This window comes from Neovison vison, chromosome 7 (genome assembly GCF_020171115.1).
Source record: "Neovison vison isolate M4711 chromosome 7, ASM_NN_V1, whole genome shotgun sequence".
NCBI lineage: Eukaryota > Metazoa > Chordata > Mammalia > Carnivora > Mustelidae > Neogale > Neogale vison.
Window position 1 is genome coordinate 137,256,867 of NC_058097.1, and position 20,728 is coordinate 137,277,594.

The window sequence follows — 20,728 nt, forward strand, 5'->3', positions numbered from 1 at the left end:
GTTGTGGAGGACTATCCTATATATTAGAAGATGTTTAGAGCATCCCTGTCTTCTATTCTCTAAATGCCAGCAGCATGTTATGAGCTGTGACAACCAAAAATGTCTACAGGAATTGACAAATGTCTCCTAGAAGGCAAAATTACCCCATATTGAGAATAACTACTTCAAAGAAAACAGCATAATGAACCTACATTTTTTAAATATTTTACTAACAATATTTATTTTCTTAACAAACTGCTCTAAACACCATACAAATGTTAACTCACTTAGTCTTCACAGCAGTCTATGAGATGGGCATGATCATTATCCTCTCTCATAAGAAAATAAGAAAACACAGGCACAAAGAAATGATGTTGCCCAAAGTCACACAACGAATTAAGTAGCAGAACAGGGAATGAACTCCAGAAAGCGGCTCCAGAGTCCATGCTCTAAACTGCCATGCCTGATGCTGAAGTCAGGCTATTCTAAATGTGGACAAGTATCATTTCGCCACAGTGCATGTTACAAATAGAAAGTTATGACTTACTATGCCCTACAGGAATTCAGGCTGCCTATCCTGAAAGAAAAAGGTACAAAAATATAGGGAAAACACAATTGAGATATATAAATAACCTAATAAGATATTGATAAATGTGGGGTGTACACACACACACACACACATAAATCTCTGTGTGTGTGTGTGTGTGTGTGCGTGTGTCTATCAGTGTGGGGTATATATACTGGGGTGAATATATATATATGTTCTTTACAGCATCATTCACAAGAGCCAAGAAATAAATTCAACCTAAGTGTCCATCAAGAGATAAATGGTCAAAGATATATAGATATATATATAATCAGTGACCAAACCTGGGGGAAGACTAAATGAGGCACGATGATGGCTCCAGAGGTAGAAACTACATCCCCAGTCCACAGAGCAAAAGATGAAAGATAACAGAAACACAACATTAATACCACTAAGTCAGTAAGTCAAAAGAACGAATCCTAACAGAGGAAAACAGCACCGGCCACTTGTGCAGTTAATGTTGCTTTCTTTCTTCCAACAAGTCAGTACTTTTGAATCAGATGACAAATATTAAGTAACCAGCCGAGTATAATCTTAAAATGTTAGTTTCCTTCACTCTGCACAATCACTCCCTGCCCCAACCCCAGTTCCTTTTTGTGTTATGCAGGTTTAAGTATTTTGCAGAGATTCTTGTCTCCAGTAAGTAAATGTCTGAAAAAAATAAATGGGACTGGGGCGCCTGGGTGGCTTAGTCGGTGACGTGGCTGCTGCCTTCAGCTCAGGTTATGATCCTAGGGTCCTGGGACTGAGCCTCACATGGGGCTCCCTGCTCAGTGGAGAGCCTGCTTCTTCCTCTCCCTCTGCCTGCCACTCTGCCTACTTGGCTCGCTCTAATTCTCTGTCGAATAAATAAATAAAATCTTTTTAAAAACATAAATACATAAGTAAATGGCAATCACGAATTCAGTCCCTGTTCTGCCTTCTCTTATAACAGAATTGTCAGTGAGCCCTGTTGCTCAACTGTCGATCCCAACATTTAAAATCAGAGACAAGACTAGTTAATTCATGCTCTAACTAAAACCCACCATGTTATTTCTTATCACACTTTCTTGAGTCACTGAGTAAGACATTTTATAATAACTGGAACATTCCAACCACCAAACAGATCAGAAAAGCCCTGACAGCAATAGAATGCCTAGAACACCACACTCCACCCATCCCCTTCCCCACTCAGGGTCACCACTGAATACATGCTAACCCCAACCCATGATCACGTGCTCTCTGCCTGCTCTCTTGCATGCACTCACCCTCAATCTCTCTCAATAAATCTCTATGTGTGGCCAAAGAGGTTGGTTTTTAAGACTTGAGCCTGACACCTCCCTCCCACTGCCAGCACCTAAAATAATTTCTCCCTTTCTCTTTTCCAAAACCTCATCTCTTGAGAGCTTGGCTCAACCCAGAGCTGTGCTCTGTATTTGTCCAGACCCCTCAGGACTCCCCTGGATGGAGCAGTTGGCTGAGGAATGCATCAAGGCTTTGCGCATTCATTTCCTGACTTAGAGACTGTAAGGGAGCCATTGGTAACAGGATCAGTAGATGTTAGAGGAGTGTTCACTATAACCTAAGTGTTACATGGTCAGGGAAAAGCTGTTAAAAAAGAGAAGTTACACGGTCCCCATGAGAACCAAAACTAAACCACATTTTCATAGCACCAAGAGATTGAAAATAAAAAACAGAACTTCAATGAACAAAACTAGAGAGGGATCTTCATCCACAGTTAGAAGAGTTCCTATATTTTGTCTCTAACAAATTTCAAAACCTTTTGAAAAAATAAGACCTCGGGTGCCTGGTGGCTCAGTCCATTGCGCGGTTAGCTCAGGTCATGATCTCAGGGTCAAGAGATGAGCTCAGCACTCTGCAAGGAGTTTGTTTCCCCCTCTCTCTCCCTCTGCTCCTCGAAGCCCCACTCATTTGCACTGAGAACTCTCTCCAAGACAGATAAATCTTTAAAATAAATAAAATAAATAGGGACAACTGGATGGCTCAGTGGGTTAAGCGTCTCCCTTCAGCTCAAGTCAAGATCCCAAGGTCTTGGACTGAGTCTAACATTAGGCTCCTCGCTCAGGAGGGAGCCTGCTTCTCCCTCTGCCTGCTCTGACTATCGCTCTCCCTGTCTGAGCTCTCGCGCTCTCTCTAACAAATAAATAAATAAAATCTTTAAATAAGCAAATAAATATAAAAAATAAGACCTCATTTTTTAAAATATTTAGAATAAAGGAGGTAGAATTACTTTATTGGCACAAATCAATTTATACTTCAAGTGCTGGTTAGTTATGTGTCAACTTGACTGGACCACAAAATGCCCAGTTTGTTTGGCCAAACATCATTCTGGGTGTGTCTGTGAGGCTGTTTCTAGATAAGATGAACATTTTTAGCAGATTGAGTAAACCAGATTCCTCAGGTGGGTGGACCTCATCTAATGACCTGAAGACCTGAACAGAACCAAGCAGTTCAGTACAGGGAACTCCTCCTGCCTTCCCTCAGCTGGGCATTAGTCTTTTCCCACTTTCAGACTCAGAAAGAAAACATCTCCCCCGCTTTGGTCTCAAGCCTGATGAAAGGCTTTCTCTCCTGTGTCTCCAGCTTACTAATTGTAGATCCTGGGACTTCTCAGCCTCCATAACTGGGAGAGCCAATTCCTTTTAGTAAGTGTGTGTGTGTGTGTGTGTGTGTGTGTGTGTGTGTACTCACATATATACATACCCTTTTGGTTATGTGTTTCTGGAAAACTCTGACAAATGCATTACATTTAAATTGCTTCCAAAATGTTTACTTTTTGAGATTAAAACTATAAGCTACAAAAGCTGAATTTAAATACCAGAAACAAAAAAAGACAAGAAACCAAGTGTCATAACAAACCAAAGCATATCTTTTTACAGTTTTCAAAGCTTTTACATATGAACTATCTCATATGTTCCCACAGCAAGTCATGAAGTAATTAAGACAGGCTTATCACCTATTTATGGATGAGGAAACTGAGGGTCACACTATAAATCACAGAACAAAACAAAAACTACAATCTTGTAATTTACACCCAATGCATACACATGCTGTCTTATCAGGTACAGATAACCAGATTAAAAAATAATAAAAATCGGGGCGCCTGGGTGGCTCAGTGGGTTAAGCCGCTGCCTTCGGCTCGGGTCATGATCTCGGGGTCCTGGGATTGAGTCCCGCATCGGGCCCTCTGCTCGGCGGGGAGCCTGCTTCCTCCTCTCTCTCTCTCTGCCTCTCTGCCTACTTGTGATTTCTCTCTGTCAAATAAATAAATAAAATTAAAAAATAATAATAATAATAATAATAAAAATCTAGGACAACTTTGTTAATAATATATGCTGGAGAATACAAGCAAATCTTCAAAAGTTTTCCTTAACTATTTATTATAAGCCTTCCTGTAATGAATATCTTATCATCAGGCATTGGTGATGACCAGTAAGCCTCATAGTATCTCTACTCTCAATAAAAGGACTACAATGAAATATATATAGAAGTTGACATCAGCTTTAAGATAAACCTAAATATATACTTTACATATAATATTGAGAAAAAAATATGACCAAGAACAAGACTCAGATTGAGCCCTATATACATTAAATCCATGTTCCAAACCAAGTAATACTAATACTTTTGGTAATATACACATTACCTGTTACTTCCACTTACCAATATAATTTCCCATGTAATACTATAACCTTAAGCCAAAAAAATTTTCATACCCTATCATCTCCTGCATATTTAAGTACAAATATCATGGGCTCTAATAGGAAATACCTTGATTAATGAAGAAAGCTTCTAAAAGTAGACTTCTCATTGAAGAAATTTATTCAGGTGCAAAAGAGAAAGAATGCACACATATTCCATTCTCTCCAATAAGAATATTGGGTATACTGAATTGAATCCTTAAAACAGAATTTAAAAAGCTCAAGCCAGAGAAATAGGGACAATTTCAGCCAGAGAACCCACAGCTATCAGGGGATTGTGCAAGCTAAATACCAAAGTGCCTTATCATTTCTTCATATATTAAATCCCATCCACAGAAGACAAAGCCATTCTCCAAAAGTTTAAACTGCACTTGTACTCACATATTTCTAAAACTAACTCATGCTGAAGCCTTACTAATTAGCCCCTCAGCTACTTGATAGATATAACATCCCTTACTATTTTTCTGATGGGATAACCCTGATCATCTACCTGAACCAGAAAAAAGGCTTAACCACAAATTTAACCATGAGAAAAAAAGAAAAGAGCACAGAAAAAGCTTTAAGAAGATGCTTAACCTCCCAGATCTCACAATTTTGTCCTAAACATCCTTGATTTACCTTTAGATGAGTGAAACAAACAGAGGTTAAAATAGCTTTTCTAATATTTGTAACGACATCTGTAATCTTTTGTAACTGAAAATGTCTACCTTATTTAAAATACAGATTTTATTATAAGAGAGGTTCAATCTCAGCAAATCTGGTAATCAAGGTGTTTGTATGGTCTGAGATACCTTATAATTGCCTTGGGCTTCAAGTTTAAATAAGGGTCAAAGTCAAAAGGAAAGAAATCAAATTCTTGGCCAGGATATTGGATTTAAGAAAATCATTAAATACTCTCTATGAAGTAATTGCTTCTTATTTCTCTCAGTTTCCTCATGGTAAAATTTGGGTTTTGTGCTATAAACGTTAAGCCTAATATATATATACTTAATATATATTCATATATTCACTGTAGCTCTTCACTGAGAAAGCATTCCAAACCCACTATACTAGAAGGGATTGTCCTATTATAACATAGTCTAGAAACAACCTGTACTCCTTAAAAGCAGTTAGCAACTTCTTATCATAGTTGAAAGAATTTCTTGTCTATTTCTTGTACATTTATCTTCCCCCTTAACCCTAATGTCCAAGTACATCTTGTTCCCCCACCATTGAATTTCTGACACATTACAGGCAATCTCTAATAAGAAGGTCTGAAAGCAAGAGTGGGAGAAAATGAAGACTCAGTAAATAGTTACATTAACACTGGACAAGCTCCAAATGGAACTATAAGCACACTCTGTAATCATCCTGATGAACTCAGCAACCCCTGTGCGTGAGAGTTTCTGAGACACAGGTGTGTGTGTGGGGGGGTGGTCTCCATGTCTACTTTCTGCAAGGTTTAGAAATCACAACTGAGGGGCGCCTGGGTGGCTCAGTAAGTTAAGCCTCTGCCTTCAGCTTGGGTCGTGATCTTGGAGTCCTTGGATCAAGCCCCGCATCGGGCTCTCTGCTCAGCGGGGAGCCTGCTTCCCCTTCTCTCTTTGCCTGCCTCTCTGCCTACTTGTGATCTCTCTCTGTCTCTGTGTCAAATAAATAAATAAAATCTTAAAAAAAGGAAAGAAAGAAAGAAATCACGACTGAGCAGAACCAACCTCCTTCTTACTGCCAATAGCCACAAAGGTATCCTTTGAGGCAACTCCCAAACTGGATAAAGCCCAATCCAAACTGCTGAAATCTAGTTAGAATCAAGAAGCCAATGCAACGTGACATGTGTAATAAGTCAAAAGACTATACGAAATAAATGGTAATAAATTGAAAACACTGTAAATTCAGCATTCTTTAAAAAAAGAAACCTGCTCAAATCTAATGATACTTGATCTAGCATTCTTCCTTCTTTTCATTTTTCCACACATAAACTCATTTTACCGAATATTTTCCAGTGCAGCTAAAAGCCAAATTATTTAAAATCTGCTTTCATTCACTTCAATTATTATTAATTCTCCTCAGGTGTTAAGTATGAGGAAAGAGAGCATCATATACAGTTTGTAATATCAATGGAAAATACTAATTTGATTCATCAATGAATCAGGCTCATTAATGAATAGTTTTCAGCTATACTCCTTGTTGCCCAAGATGAAACAGACTTACATTAAACATGAAGGAAAAAATACACACAAAAAATCTCAAATGACAACACTCTTTGAGAGGAAATCAATTAGTAGGAAAAAAGTTAAGATAAGTGATAAACCAACAGACAATTTTAAAGTTTGACCTCATGTCGAGATGCAAACAAATCTTTAATATGATAGTATGCTATAATGAAATATTTTAAGACCCCTAATCATAAAAGTATCAACTACCATTATGAATTACTATGTGGCTAGTACAGTCCTCAGAAATATAAACATACTTCCGATCACCATACCACACAAGTAATGCAAGAAATTGTACCAACATGTTTTGAAAAGAGTCTCCAAAAACTTTTTCTTTAGCTCTTTGTTAAGCAGTCACTTAAATTAATTAATTAACTGAATTAATTAATTCCCATTCCCTAATTATCGCCTAGCATAGAACTCGTTAGAGAGTCCATTATTTGACAAGCATATTATAAACCTATTATCAAAGTCCTACCACACTTTTTTATCCCTTTTTTTTTTTTAAGATTTTATTTATTTTTTCGACAGAGAGAGATCACAAGTAGGCAGAGAGGCAGGCAGAGAGAGGCTCCCCGCCAAGGAGAGAGCCCAATGCGGGGCTTGATCCCAGGACTCTGGGATCATGACCTAAGCCGAAGGCAGAGGCTTTAACCCTCTGAGCCACCCAGGGGCCCCTTTTTTATCCTTTTTATGGATACGTTTGTGCTTCAGCCTTTTTTAAGGGCCTATTCAGCCAGAGCAGCCACACCCCGGTTGAACTGCCATTTTGCTGTAAAGCTTAAATTGACCTTGCGCACCCCCCACCCAACTTATTTAATAGCAAGTCTGGGAAACCAGTCCCAGGTAACAAAGTCCAAGTCCAAGGGTGGGTCAGGCCAGGTGGAGGTATTCAATCAGTGGGGGTACATACTGTCTCCTAGCTACCAGGGAGTATGGGCCCCGGCCCTTTGGGGAGCCGTTTGGCGCCAATCCCAACCAAGGTGTGATAGGCTGGTTCAAATGTCTACTAGAGTAAACTGTAATTCAATTGGTCGCCTAGCATCACTGTGGAGTTTCCTGTGTGTGTTATAATCTCATTGACCACCTGTGTGTGGCCAGGCCCAAGCACATGGCCTTTGCTCTATAAAAGTTAGTCTGGAAAGCAGGGAGGGGTGGTCCTCTCTGTAGGGGCGGCCCTGATGGGTCTGTTTGACGGTCGATCTGATTCCTGATGCTTGGCGAGAAATAAAGCTTTGCTTGATCTTCGCTTTGTATCAGTCTCGCTCCTTTAATCACGGACCCATTATTGGGGTACCCAATTTTGGGGGGACCCAACACTTTCAATCCAGGTTGTCTTGTCATAATCAATAAAAGCAGTTACTTATTTTTTTTTTAAGATTTTATTTTATTTATTTGAGAGAGAGAGACAGTGAGAGAGAGAATGAGCGAGGAGAAGGTCAGAGAGCGAAGCAGACTCCCCATGGAGCTGGGAGCCTGATGTGGGACTCGATCCCGGGACTCCAGGATCACGCCCTGAGCCGTAGGCAGTCGTTCAACCAACTGCACCACCCAGGCGTCCCAAAAGCAGTTACTTATATGTACATGTATATTGCTTATGCACAAATAGGAGGCAAGATATTTTTTTCTCTCAAAGTCAAAACTCAAAAAGAGGAAGTCTCCGTGTATTAGTTCACTCCTTAGAAATGCTCATTTTTTGACAATCTGTTGTCCCTTCTTAAGATATTCCTCAGAAATCAAGAGCTCTCTATGCTAGATTGCAAAACTTAGATTCAAAAATACAAATCATGTAATTGCATCTGGGTGGAGGTGAAATAAACACAAGGGGAAAATGATATGACATGTAATCAAACAAGTAACAGCCAGATCATGTATGATTCTGTAGGCCATGGCAAAGCTTGCACATTAACTGAGATGGAAAACCACTGAAGAGTTCTATGCAAAAGAATAACAAATGCTGGTTTCTATTTTTTAAAAATATGGGAGCACCTGGGTGGCTCAGTCAGCTAAGCATTTGCCTTTGGCTCAGGTCATGATCCTGGGGTCATGGTATCAAGTCCTGCTCAGAGGGAAGCCTACTTCTCCCTCTCTCTCTGCCCCTCCCCCAGCTCATGCTTTCTCTCTCTCAAATAAATAAAACCTTAAAAAAAGAGAGAGATTTCTTATGAAAATACTGGGGTTCAAATATGTTAAGCATCTTGCTCAAGGTCACAAAGGTAATAAGTGGCAACACTGAGATCCAAGCCCATGCTCTTCCTACCTCTCAATATCTCCCAAAACTCCCTGCTCAAGATTTCTCTGCAACATTCTCTTTTCAACCTCTTCATACCTCTGACTACTTCTCTCATTTTTTTTTCCTCTACTCCAAAAACGAGCATTCCTCAGACCATCTTCTCTTTCTCAACTCTCTCCCTTCTTGACCTAAGGACCTCGCTTCCTTGTCAACCTACCATAACTTCAACTCTAATCTCTATTCCTATTACATCTTAACCTAAATCTCTAGCCCCATCTTCTCTCTAGATTAGCAACTCTACATTTCTCAATGCTTCCTGGTCATTCTCCACTCACATATTGCACTAGCAGCTAAAACTCAATATGGCCCCAAACCGATCCAGCATATCTAAATGAAAATAGTTTTTCTCCAAAGCACTAGTTCCTACACATCCCAATAAACAAGGCTTAAAACTTTCCTCTACTTTACAAGTGAGTCACTAATTCTAATCAAACAATTCTATATACCACTGCCAGATTAAGTTTGTTAAAACAACCTCAGGCATACTACACCCTGTTAGCAACCTTTAGTGATCCCTACTATGTCAAATCAAATAAAATCCAAATTCCATCTGCCATCTCCGAAGCACAGCGTACCTTATTCTGCCTGAATGGCTTAGTTTAAGCCATTCTTCTCCCTCATCCATCACCTATTTCTACCTTTCCAAATCCTACCTTTCCCTCAAGGCCAGTAAAATGCCACCTTTCCCATTAAACTTCCCATTATCTTTCATTCAAATGTAATCTACCTCTAATCTCCCAAACCATTGTCCCCGTACCTCCCAGGAATTTGTATTACAGGATATCACACACCTGTGGTATCTCCCTCCTGGACTATACATTCAATCTAAGAAATACGTCCCATTCATTTTTTTAATTCTTCACCACACACATGGAACACGGCTGCTGTAACAGCACCCTGCAAATGGCAGATGCGATAAATAGCTGGTAAACAGTGAGGGACAAATATTCCAAATACTAAAAAGTTTAGGTTTAGATATTACAAAACCTAATCATCAAATTTCAGTATCCCCTCCGTTAATGTATATTTTTTTCATCAATATTTAAAATGTTTTAGTGTCCAAAGTCCATGACAAATACAATTCTCTAAGTACTAAATAAGAGATCTGGTTATTCAAAATCATCTGCATCACAGTGAATAACTAGAGTTGGATAAGAAGGCAATCTGATGGAAAATCTATCACCACAGAGATTATCAATATGGATCTGGCTCCCTCACTCCTCCAGGTGGGTTTCTCTCTCTACCAAAATATATTATTTTATTGAAGAGGATAAACTTTCCTAGAGAGAGGACCACTCCTTTGATGTAAAGAGAATTTTCTAGCAAAGATACAAAAGTAAATAATGCTGACATTGAAATATGCACATTAATGGTCAGAAGGCTGTTTAAGTTTTTTTAAATCAACCAAATACCTATAATCTACTGACTCAGAAACATGAACAGTAATGGATCATAATTACTTAGATCCTACATTCCAACATTTATTAATTTTTATCCCTGATGTATGATAACTGAAGAGGCAAACAAGAGTAAAGCAGATATGGCAAGCTACACTGAGACAGTTGCTACAGGGTTGAGTTGAGGAGTGTTTAGTAAATCAACTTTCAGCTGAACACGGTGTGCTCGAAGTGTACTTTGTACTCCACAGAGATCAGTCAACAAGAAGTCACATAAGAGAAACAAGTTCAACAGACCCCAAATGTTATGTTGAAACACAGGAAAGTTCATAATAAAAGTGCTTATTTAAAAAAAAAAAAAAAAAAAAGCCACATTACTGTTATATCTCCAAAGGCATAATAACAAATTATGTAAAAATCATCATTTATTTGTTGAATAGACTGATAAAGGGAGTCCCTTACCTCCGCCCCCAAACTAGGCTTCAAACAAAACTTTAAGAGACATTAGTCAATGTGTTTACAAATTCCATGATCTCCAAAGGTCAAATAATGCAAACAGCTCTTCTCAGTTGAGCAGTCTGTATTCTGCCATCACTTCAGTCTCTTTTTCTCTCTCTCTCTTTTTTTTTTTTTAGTAAAAACAAAAACAAATGGCCTATTACCAAGAACCTGGAAAAGTCTCATGGTAGGGGTGCCTGGGTGGCTCAGTGGGTTAAAGCCTCTGCCTTCAGCTCAGGTCATGATGCCAGGGTCCTAGGATGGAGACCAGCATTAGGCTCTCTGCTCGGCAGGGAGTCTGCTTCCCACCCCCTCTCTCTGCCTGCCTCTCTGCCTACTTGTGATCTCTGTCAAATAAATAAACAAAATCTTTAAAAAAAAAAAAAAAAAAGTCTCATGGGACAACTGGGTGGCTCAGTGGGTTAAGCTCTGCCTTCGGCTTGAGTCACGACCTCTGGGTCCTAGGACTGAGCCCCTGCATCGGCCGGGAGCCTGCTTCTCCCTTTGCCTATCCCTCCCCTTGCCTGTGCTCGCTCGCTCGCTCTCTCTCTGACAAATAAATAAATAAAATCTTAAAAAAAAAAGAAAGAAAGAATTTCGAAACGTCTCATTGCTGGTCTCCTTTAGAAAACCTGCTCAACCACCACCCTTAAAAACTTTGTCTACACTATTTGCCAGAAGCACTTTACATATTATGCTTCATTTAATCTTCACAAATGTCACCCGAGGGAAAATTTCTCCAATACTGCAGACACAGAAATTGAGGTTTAGAGTGGTTGGGTAATTTGTCTGAGGTTACCCAGCTAGTAAGGAGTGAGCTACAATTCTAACTTGGGCAATTTGATCCCAGAGTCTAAGATCCTGCCTATAAGCCACACTAAAATACAAAAATCTGAACAGCCTCCTGCAAGTAGAGTCAAGCTTTGGGAGTTTTCTAGAATTACCATTTTTTCTATAAAATAAAACTATGTGAGAACATTAAGAAAAAAAAGAAGGGATCTTAGTCTACCTTAATGAACAGATTTCTTTCGCCAGTGGTTTCCAAGCCTTTTGCAACTAACTAGAGACTGTCCCTAAATTTTTTTTTTTTTTAATTTCTAAGAATTCCAACTCTTGCATAAATGTTTATTCAGATTAGGGGTGATGAACTGAGAATCGGTTAGATTATGTGGCTCAAGGGAATCAATATTCTATAAATATTTTTGTGGTCTGAAGAAGGTTATAAACATCTGAAGGTCAATGAAAAGGCAGGTTTTTAAATCACTCCTTCCCAAAAGTGCAAAAGGTTCTACTTTGCAGTCAGCTACCTGTAAATGCCAGTACTCTAATCTAAACGTTCTAAAGATAGTCACTGAGGAAAAGCATATTTAAGAAAGTAAGTTATGTGAGCAAGTCTTCCTTCTTAAGAAGAGACCTAAGAACTTGAACAGCATAGAATCCATCCCCTCAAATGGGCAAGTGTGTATTCTAAATTTGTATTCTAAATTACAGATGACACTAGCTTTCTTTCATTAATGTTAGTGACAGCCTAGGGTTTAAACAGTTTAACACCTGTTTCCTGCATGTGTGTATGTGTGTGTGTGTATGTGGAAAGGGGTACCGCTTGTTGTGAGGCGTGAGGTAATAACTAACATTCAAGAAATGAAATATAACATCCTGAAATACATTTTTGGTACATATATAAATCATTAGTATATATTATAGTACATTCAGGATTCTTTAAAAAAAAAAATACAGGAGGGGCGCCTGGGTGGCTCAGTCGTTAAGAGTCTGCTTTTGGCTCAGGTCATGATCCCAGGGTCCTGGGATCAAGCCCCACATGGGGCTCTCTGCTCAGCAGGAAGCCTGCTTCTCCCCTCCCACTCCACCTGCTTGTGTTCCCTCTCTCACTGCATCTCTCTATGTCAAATAAGTAAATAAAATCTTTAAAAAAAAATACATGAAGTGAATTGATGACGAGGACTGATGTTCCTTAAAAACTATATAAACACAAAGATTCACTATTAAAAGGAATAGTCCACATACATTTCAACATGGTTTAAGCATTAGAAGCATAAAAACAACAGTAGATACCAAGAAGGAAACGAAGCGAGAGAACAGTAAATATGAAAGGAATAAAAGGAATCAGTTTAGTTCAACACACATGGTAATATTAAAATGAAAAGCAGAGAGATAAAACCCAATTTACAGGCTCCAAAAAAACCTCTTAATTAAAATTTCCCCAAAACCAGCTTCCTTTCAACGATGGCATCAGCATCAACCAGATTTAAAGTCCTCGAAGCAGAAACAAGTCTTCACACTAACCCAATACTCAGTCTCTAAGTCCTATTCATTCTTCCTATGAAACACATCCTATGGGGGCACCTGGGTGGCTCAGTGGGTTAAAGCCTCTGCCTTCCACTCAGGTCATGATCTCAGGGTCCTGAGATCAAGCCCCACATCAGGCTCTCTGCTCAGCAAGAAGCCTGCTTCCCTTCCTCTCTCTGCCTGCCTCTCTGCCTACTTGTGAGCTCTGTCTGCCAAATAAGTAAAATAAAATTTAAAAAAGAAATACATCCCATGAAACATCTCTCTTGTAAAATGCTTCTAAAGCTGCCCTCCATTCTCTCGCACTGCCCAGTATTTCCTTACTCCTGAACTATTCATGAGTTCATTCATTCACATTTGCACTTATTCAGACACTAAGCACTTACTGAAGTACTGTGCTAATTCTGAATGCAAGCCACCAGCCTAACAGGACACAGAACATATGCACTGTTTTAAGAACAGCAAAAACTTATTGGGGCCCTCCTATGTGATAGCTGCTATTCTGACACACTATTATCCCACCTATGTCCTCAAAACAGCCCCAAGAGATGAGTATAATTATTTTCTGCAAAACAAGGAAACTAAGGCTCAAAGAGGTGAGGTCATTTCCCTAAAATCACATTGCGAGTAAGTTGCATTGAGGGATTCCATGGGAAGTGGCTCTTTCTGCCCCTTAGTGAGTCTCCTGCATCAACTCCTAAACAGTCTTTCCGATTAAGTCCACCCAGTGCTACCAGATTCATCACCTCAAAGTCACCATTTTGTACTTGTAACCCCTTTGCTCAAAAAAATCTCTGGCTCCTTTAACCTGACCTCTAAGACAACTTTGAGTCAAAACAAAAACAAAAAAAAAAGCCTAGAACTGAATCCTGTCTCTCCCTTACTAGCTCTGAATCTTGAAGTCACTTAATCTCTTTAGCGTTCAGCCTTCTTACCTATTAAATGTGGATCCTAAGACAGAGTTGTGTAAGAATTAAACCAGATAAAATATGCAAAGGTCTAAGTCATGCAATTATTCAAGAGTTCTTTTTTTTTTTTTTTTCAGATTTTTATTTATTTGACAGACAGAGATCACAAGTAGGCAGAGAGGCATAAAGAGAGGGAAGCAGGCTCCTTGCTGAGCAGAGAGCCCAATGCAGGGCTCGATCCCAGGACTCTGGAATCATGACCTGAGCCGAAGGCAGAGGCTTAACCCACTGAGCAATCCAGGAGCCCTAAGTAAGAGTTCTTAAAGCTCATGATTCCTGTACACAAAACTTCTATTTCAGTCAACCAATATGCATACTGCTTCTCTTACAAAACCACTTAGTTTTCTGCCTCATTTCACATTATACTCTGTCCTCCCCATTAGGAGTAAGTATTCTACAAATGGCTCCTATAAGAATCAATGTCTGCCCCCCCCATCTTCATGGCCCAACTCAAATGCTACGTCTGCCAAAAAGCCTTGCCTATTGAACTTTATATCTAACTTAAATGTCACTGGGGTAAGAGGGAAGAAAAAAAATGCCTAATTCTTCAAGACCTACTTTGAACCAGGAAAATACATGATGTATCTTCAATGAATTCTTTCACTTAATTCTCAGAGACAGACAAAGTAACATAGACAAACAGCTAGTAATTAATGGAGCTGAGATTCAAATGCAGATGTCCTTGATCCCTTTTAAAGCCCACTTCTTCCCAAGCCACCTTTTATCTTGGCACTGGAGGTTACATATTTAATCAACAACTATCCAACACTGACAAAGGGCACAGTGTTCCTATTTGCTCTAAGTTGCCCCAGTCACACACACAAACATAACTGAAACAAAACTGTCATGAAATAACACTTATCCTTAGTACCTGCAAAGGACTCTCATTTTTTCTGTTCTCTTCTACTTCACTTAAAAGAAAACACTGGTGGGGGTGCCTGGGTGGCTCAGTCGTTAAGCATCCAACTTTCGGTCTCGTCTCAAGTTTTGGTTTCAGGGTCATGGGATCAGCCCATGCTCAGCACAGAGCCTGCTTAAGATTCTCCCTCTCCCTCCCTCTCTCTGCCCTCCTTGCTGTCTCGAGGACTCGCTCTCTTAAAAGAAAAATAGTAATAATAAATAAAAGTAATAATAAAACCTTAGTTCCCATTAATTTTTTTTTTTAAAGGTTTATTTATTTGAGAAAGAGAGCATGAGCAGGGTCGGGGGGCAGTGCAGAAAGGGAGAGATAAACTCAAGCTGACTCTGTGTTGAGAGCAGAGCCAAACATGGGGCTCTATCTCACAACCCTGAGATCATGACCTGAGCCAAAACCAAAAGTCAGACACTTAACTGACTGGACCACCCCATCCCCCACTAATTTTATTTCACAACCACTCTTTTTTTTTTTTTTTTAATTTCACAACCACTCTTGAGCAGCAAACCAAAACCTAAAATACACAGGTTATAAGGGGCACAAGGCCAAATAAGATAAAGAATTTATCCTCAAGAAGTATTCAGTGGGAGATATAACATTATCCTCAAGAAGTATTTAGTGAGAGATATCACAGTGAATCGTAGACTTTTCCTGACCCCTGGCTCCACCCTACCTGTTGTAAAAGAAAAACCTGTTCCTATTGCTCCCTTGAACTTCCCTATCATGGAACATAACCAATAAATTGTCCAGGCTATAGATATGACAAAAATCAGGCACTCAACAAATAGTTGTTAAATGAATGAATGAGACACAATAAAATTTTCAGAGGGAGAAATTAGATAGCATAAACTCTCTCCCCACCTACATCATAATCCCCTAAAAGCAGGAATAATCTTTTTTAATTATTGAATATACCAAGAGCTCAATATTGTTTGTAGATATTCTGTTTTAAAAAACACTGAGCTAAAGACTGGCCACAATTCATGCGGAAAATCAGATAAACATGGATCTTGGCCAAAGAAAATCAAGGCAGAAATGTCCAGCTCCTGTAATAGTTTTATTATTAGCTTCTATTTTAGGTCCTTCCTATTCAAAGTGTGACTCTTGATCCAACAGCATCAATATTGCTTGAGAGTTTGTTAGAAATGTAGAATCTAAGGCCCCACCCAACCTACTGAATCAGAAACACTCATTTTCACACGATCCCACGGTGCGAGGAGGTGGGGGTCTGAACACATACTAAAAAGTTTCAAAAGCATGGGTCTATATGATAAAAATTTAACTGATTTCTGCAAGCTCAGGGAAAGTTACCATCTTCTTTGCTATCTCTGTAATAAACAACCAGACTTTTCAAGAAGTACCACAGATAGGGCCATGGCACACTTTCTGACATATTAGGCTACAGATCCAAATTACTACTCAATGAAAGGTAAGAACTGACCATCCACTGACCATTCAATGAAACCCATAGCAAATATACAAAATATATGACCTCTGACTTCTTAGGGCACAACTCTATGGGCAAGAAAATGAGAGGATGAACTTGATGGTCAAAGTAATACATCTTTAATATCAAGCACAAGGTTACTGAAAAAAAAAGAAAGAAAAAGATGCTAGTGAGAACATTAAAGTACAAACTTCTTTTGGGGCACCTGGCTGGCTTAGTAGAGCATGGGACTCGAGCACAAGGTTATTGAAAAAAAAGAAAGAAAAAGATGCTGGTGAGAACATTAAAGTACAAACTTCTTTTGGGGCACCTGGCTGGCTTAGTATAGAGCATGGGACTCCAGCTTAGTTAGAGTCGTGAGATCAAACCCCACCTTGAGCACAGAGCCTACTTAAAAAAAAATTTTTTTTTTCTTTTAACAGTTCTTAGTGATACACACGTATTTACAAATATTCTTTACTCAAAACTCCAAACTTAAATTGCTTTGGTGACCTAAAGTCAGGTTTTTCAGTCACCTTCACTGACTCACTCTGGAATCATCCTTTAAATCAGCACTCAAAATCTCAACCAGAAGTCTACTCTGTGAACCTGCAAGAACACTTGCAAAACCCTCAAGTCACAATACTATCATGCCAAACTAAGACCAGATCTGAGCCCACAGGGATCTGCTGTCAAATACCCTCTTAAAAAAAAAAAAAAAAAAAAAAATGGAGAGGGGTTATAGAGGGACTTAGACAAGGAAAGACTGCAGGGCATTTCTCATCGCCTCGCTGACCTACAAACTCTTCTCCATTAAGGCAAGAGAGAGGAAAAGCACCGCAGTTCCCTCAATTCACAATGTTAAGTGTCCTAACTTAATCCTGAAGTTGGGAGCCCCGTCCCCTTCCCATCCACAGGCATTCGGATGACAGCTCAACCTCAAGTTCCCCTCCCCCTTCTCCGGCCCAATGGAGCAGGTGAGATATCCGCCCCTTTCGACCTCCACCATCCCGCCCACACTCCCCCAAAATCTCCAAAGGAGAACCGACAGAGGAGTCGCCCAGGCCGCTCGGAAGCACGACTGCACTCCCTGACCCATCCTCCACACTAAACTCGCCGAGGGAGGAGCTGATGGATCTCACCAAGTACAGGGGAGCGTAAATCTTCAGGGACTCCTCCAGGGCGCCCCTGGTGATCTGCACGAAGGAGACCCCGCAGGAAGGGTGCCAAGTGTGGCCGATCTCGTAGCAGTTATGAGGGATGGACTTGCTGAGAGCCGCCATGACGGAGAGCCGCGCGCAGGGGCAGCGAGAGGTGCGCGGAAGCTCCGAGGGAGCGGGCCCCGAGGGAGCAGAGCGAGCACCCAACCGCAGCCGGCGCGCGGGGCCCGCTGCTTAAGGTGCGAATGGAGGGGAAAGGTCACCTGAACCGGGTTACTCTGGGCCAAAGTCCTCGGATGTTGAGCCCTCAGCGTATCGCAGCCCGAGGGGGCGGGGCGCGCACCGAGGAGGCGGGGAGAGGCGGAGCGTGCGCGCGCCCGGCCCCCGGAGCCGGGGCGGCGCGGGGAGCGGAAGGGGTGAGAGCGTGGCTCGGGGACGCGCCTGTCGCCCCGCGGCACACGTCAGCCCCTAGCTGGAGCGCGAGCCCTGCAGCGGGTACGCAATGGTAGGTGACTTGGGTCCCGCTGTGCTCCAGCCTCTGTCCTCTCAAAGTCCTACCCAGTAGAACCCAGGGCAGTGGAGGAAGGGGAGGAAATGTCTTTGTTGGGGGCTGGGGGAGAAGACGGTGGCCAGAAGAGAGCCTGGACAACCGTCCCCCTCACAATTGCCAGCTCCCCTTCCCTAGGGTGCCCGGTAGCAAATGGCTAAGGCTGCCTACTGGGAGCAACCGCACTGCTCCCGGCTGCTGCGCTTTCTGAGTTCTGTGGTGTCCGAGAAGCTTGAAAAATCTATGAGCCAAGTGTATACACTTCCGGTGTGGTGAAAGGGCAGTAGATCACCCTGCCAAACCCTGGGCCCCTGAGCGGTTCTTTCTACGGTATCCCGGTATCCGTAACAAGTGCTTTTCAGCCAAAGGGAGCACACAGTAAAAGGGACAGTGGTCTTAGGACACTTGGCCATCAGTTGGCATAACAGCGGACCCGTGTGACCTATGAATCATTTCACCCCTCTAAATGTCAGCTTCCTCGCCTGTAATAACACAGTGTCTTTGGAATTCTAAATTCTATAGTTTCTTAAAGCAGCAGCTTGCTACCTTTAGAGGAATCCCGTTCTCATCTACCCTTCATTCATTCCACAAAGTCTTTCTGAGCACATCCTATCTTTCCAAGCGCTGTTCCAAACTGTTTAGATTCAGATGTGAAAAGGAGGGTCAAGGTTCTGGCCTGAGCCTTTTTCCCCTCCCACTCCCACGGAGCCTGAGCTGCTGTAGCAGCCCCTGGCATCGTGGTTTCTGGCGTTACTAATAAATGATGATGTCAGTGAAGTTGTTAATGAGAATCTTCTACACAGGAGGAGATCAACAAAAAAGAAAGAAAGCAGTTCTCTCCAGTTTAAGCAATGGCGAAAGAATTGTAGAGAAAGCAAAGCAGATCTTGGTGGATACTTGGTGATACTGTGGAGGATCCGTACACATCTTTTGTGAAGTTGTTGCTATCTCTGAATGATTGCCAATTTGCTTTGTATGATACCACATACTGAGAGTCTGAGAAAGAAGACCTGGTATTTAAATTCTGGGGTCCTGTAAGTGCACCTTTGCAAAAGGAGATGATTTACGCTAGCTCTAAACATGCCTTTAAAAAGAAATTTACAAGTATTAAACATAAGTGGCAAGTAAATGGTATGGACAATACTAAGGATCATTCCTCACTTGGAGAGAAAGTGAGAGGCAACATAATAGTCTCACTTGAAGGAAAACCCTTATAAAGTGAGAGTCAAATGCCATCTGGATGTTAGGGAACTTCCACTTCTCCAGCTCAGTCAATAGGAATAATGTTAGGTTTTGTTCTGTTTCTTCCCCTTCTCAATGGGCCCTTCTAAGCCAATGAGTGAAGGAAATATCATTCATTTAAGCAGCCTATCAGTGATTGCTATTTGGCTGTTTCATATGGTTTACTTTTACATAGAACCCAAGGACTGCCTTCCCATCATATTTTAGCCAGAACAACTAGCTATGTGCCTCCCTTGAAGCAAGCACTACAATGAACATGACTGTCAATGTGAATAACTTAGGATACCGCAAAGTGTAATTGAAGGCACTGAAAGTATTATCCACTCATTAGAGGGTAAACTTTATTCAGTATTATTTATAGCTGCACTTGACTGCAGTTCTGTGAGGCTTTAGCATTCATACACCTCACCTTCCTTGGCAAGTTTATTTTTATGACATGGGAGGACGGATATAACACCATGCATCGAAAGCACCTTTTTGTGATGAATTTAACCCCCCACTCCCAAGAGGAATGCCAATTAAGTGTGTTAACTAGGTCATCAACTTCTGGTACCCAATGTTCATTCTTCTTAAAAGAAATAGCTGTTATTACTGCCTTTTGTTTTCCATTAAGTGCACAGTACTGAGTAAGGATAGCAGTTTTGCTTACCATGTGAGTCTTACAACACTAAAGATATTTTGAATATCAGTCATGATGGCAATTTCTGTATAAAAGAACCTCAAATGGAACATTATTTTTAAGATCAAACTCCCCATCGTCACAAAAATGGCCACACTGCAATAAAAATTATAGCATATCACAAAAAAGGAGGAGCAAATTTTCTATTCTCATAAAGCTAGCAGTCTAGAGGGGAAGATGAGAAATAGGCAAGAAGACTAAACGAGATAATGGGTATGACTGGTGTAATAGTAATATAAGACAGTATAAATAAGATAAGATAGTTAAAGGAAAATCAAAGAGGAGTGCTCATTGATGAAAAGCCCAAAATAACATGGTAAAAAGATAAAAGCTTCTCTCTCTCTCTCTCTCTCTTTCTCAGGTAAACATAAGTAGTCCTAGACTAAAATGGTAGCTCCATAACCATCAGGGAGCTCAGACTCCTGACTTCTTGTTCTGCCACATTTACCTGTGCTTTCCAGCCTGACTTATAAGATGGCTGCTCCATCTTGAGTCATGACATTTGCTGGCCAGGAAGGCCAGCAAAGAGAAAGAGAGGGCACACTTCCTCTCTTTCAATAAAAACTTCCCAGAAGAGGGGCGCCTGGGTGGCTCAGTGGGTTAGGCCGCTGCCTTCGGCTCAGGTCATGATCTCAGGGTCCTGGGATCAAGTCCCGCATCGGGCTCTCTGCTCAGCAGGGAGCCTGCTTCCTCCTCTTTCTCTCTCTGCCTGCCTCTCTGCCTACTTGTGATCTCTCTCTGTCAAATAAATAAATAAAATCTTAAAAAAAAAAAAAAAAACTTCCCAGAAGACCTATGCAAATTACTTCTCCTTACATCCCATTGGCCAGAGTT

General features: G+C 40.8%; 1 protein-coding gene and 1 pseudogene across 2 annotated transcripts in view; one reads left to right on the forward strand and one right to left on the reverse strand.

Moving 5' to 3' along the window:
* The window catches only part of TMEM135 (transmembrane protein 135), a 256,778-nt gene extending 239,049 nt beyond the window's left edge, over positions 1-17,729 (reverse strand). Inside the window, exon 1 of one of the 2 annotated variants that reach the window (XM_044258354.1) lies at positions 17,690-17,729. Coding sequence is in view for 1 of the 2 variants with exons in the window: in XM_044258353.1 (XP_044114288.1) it covers positions 17,409-17,549 (141 nt within the window). In the remaining variant the exon portion in view is untranslated. The other variant, XM_044258353.1, reaches the window with a different exon arrangement.
* Positions 17,730-18,739: 1,010 nt separating this feature from the next.
* LOC122913483 lies at positions 18,740-19,221 on the forward strand (annotated as a pseudogene).
* The last annotated feature ends 1,507 nt before the right edge of the window (positions 19,222-20,728 follow it).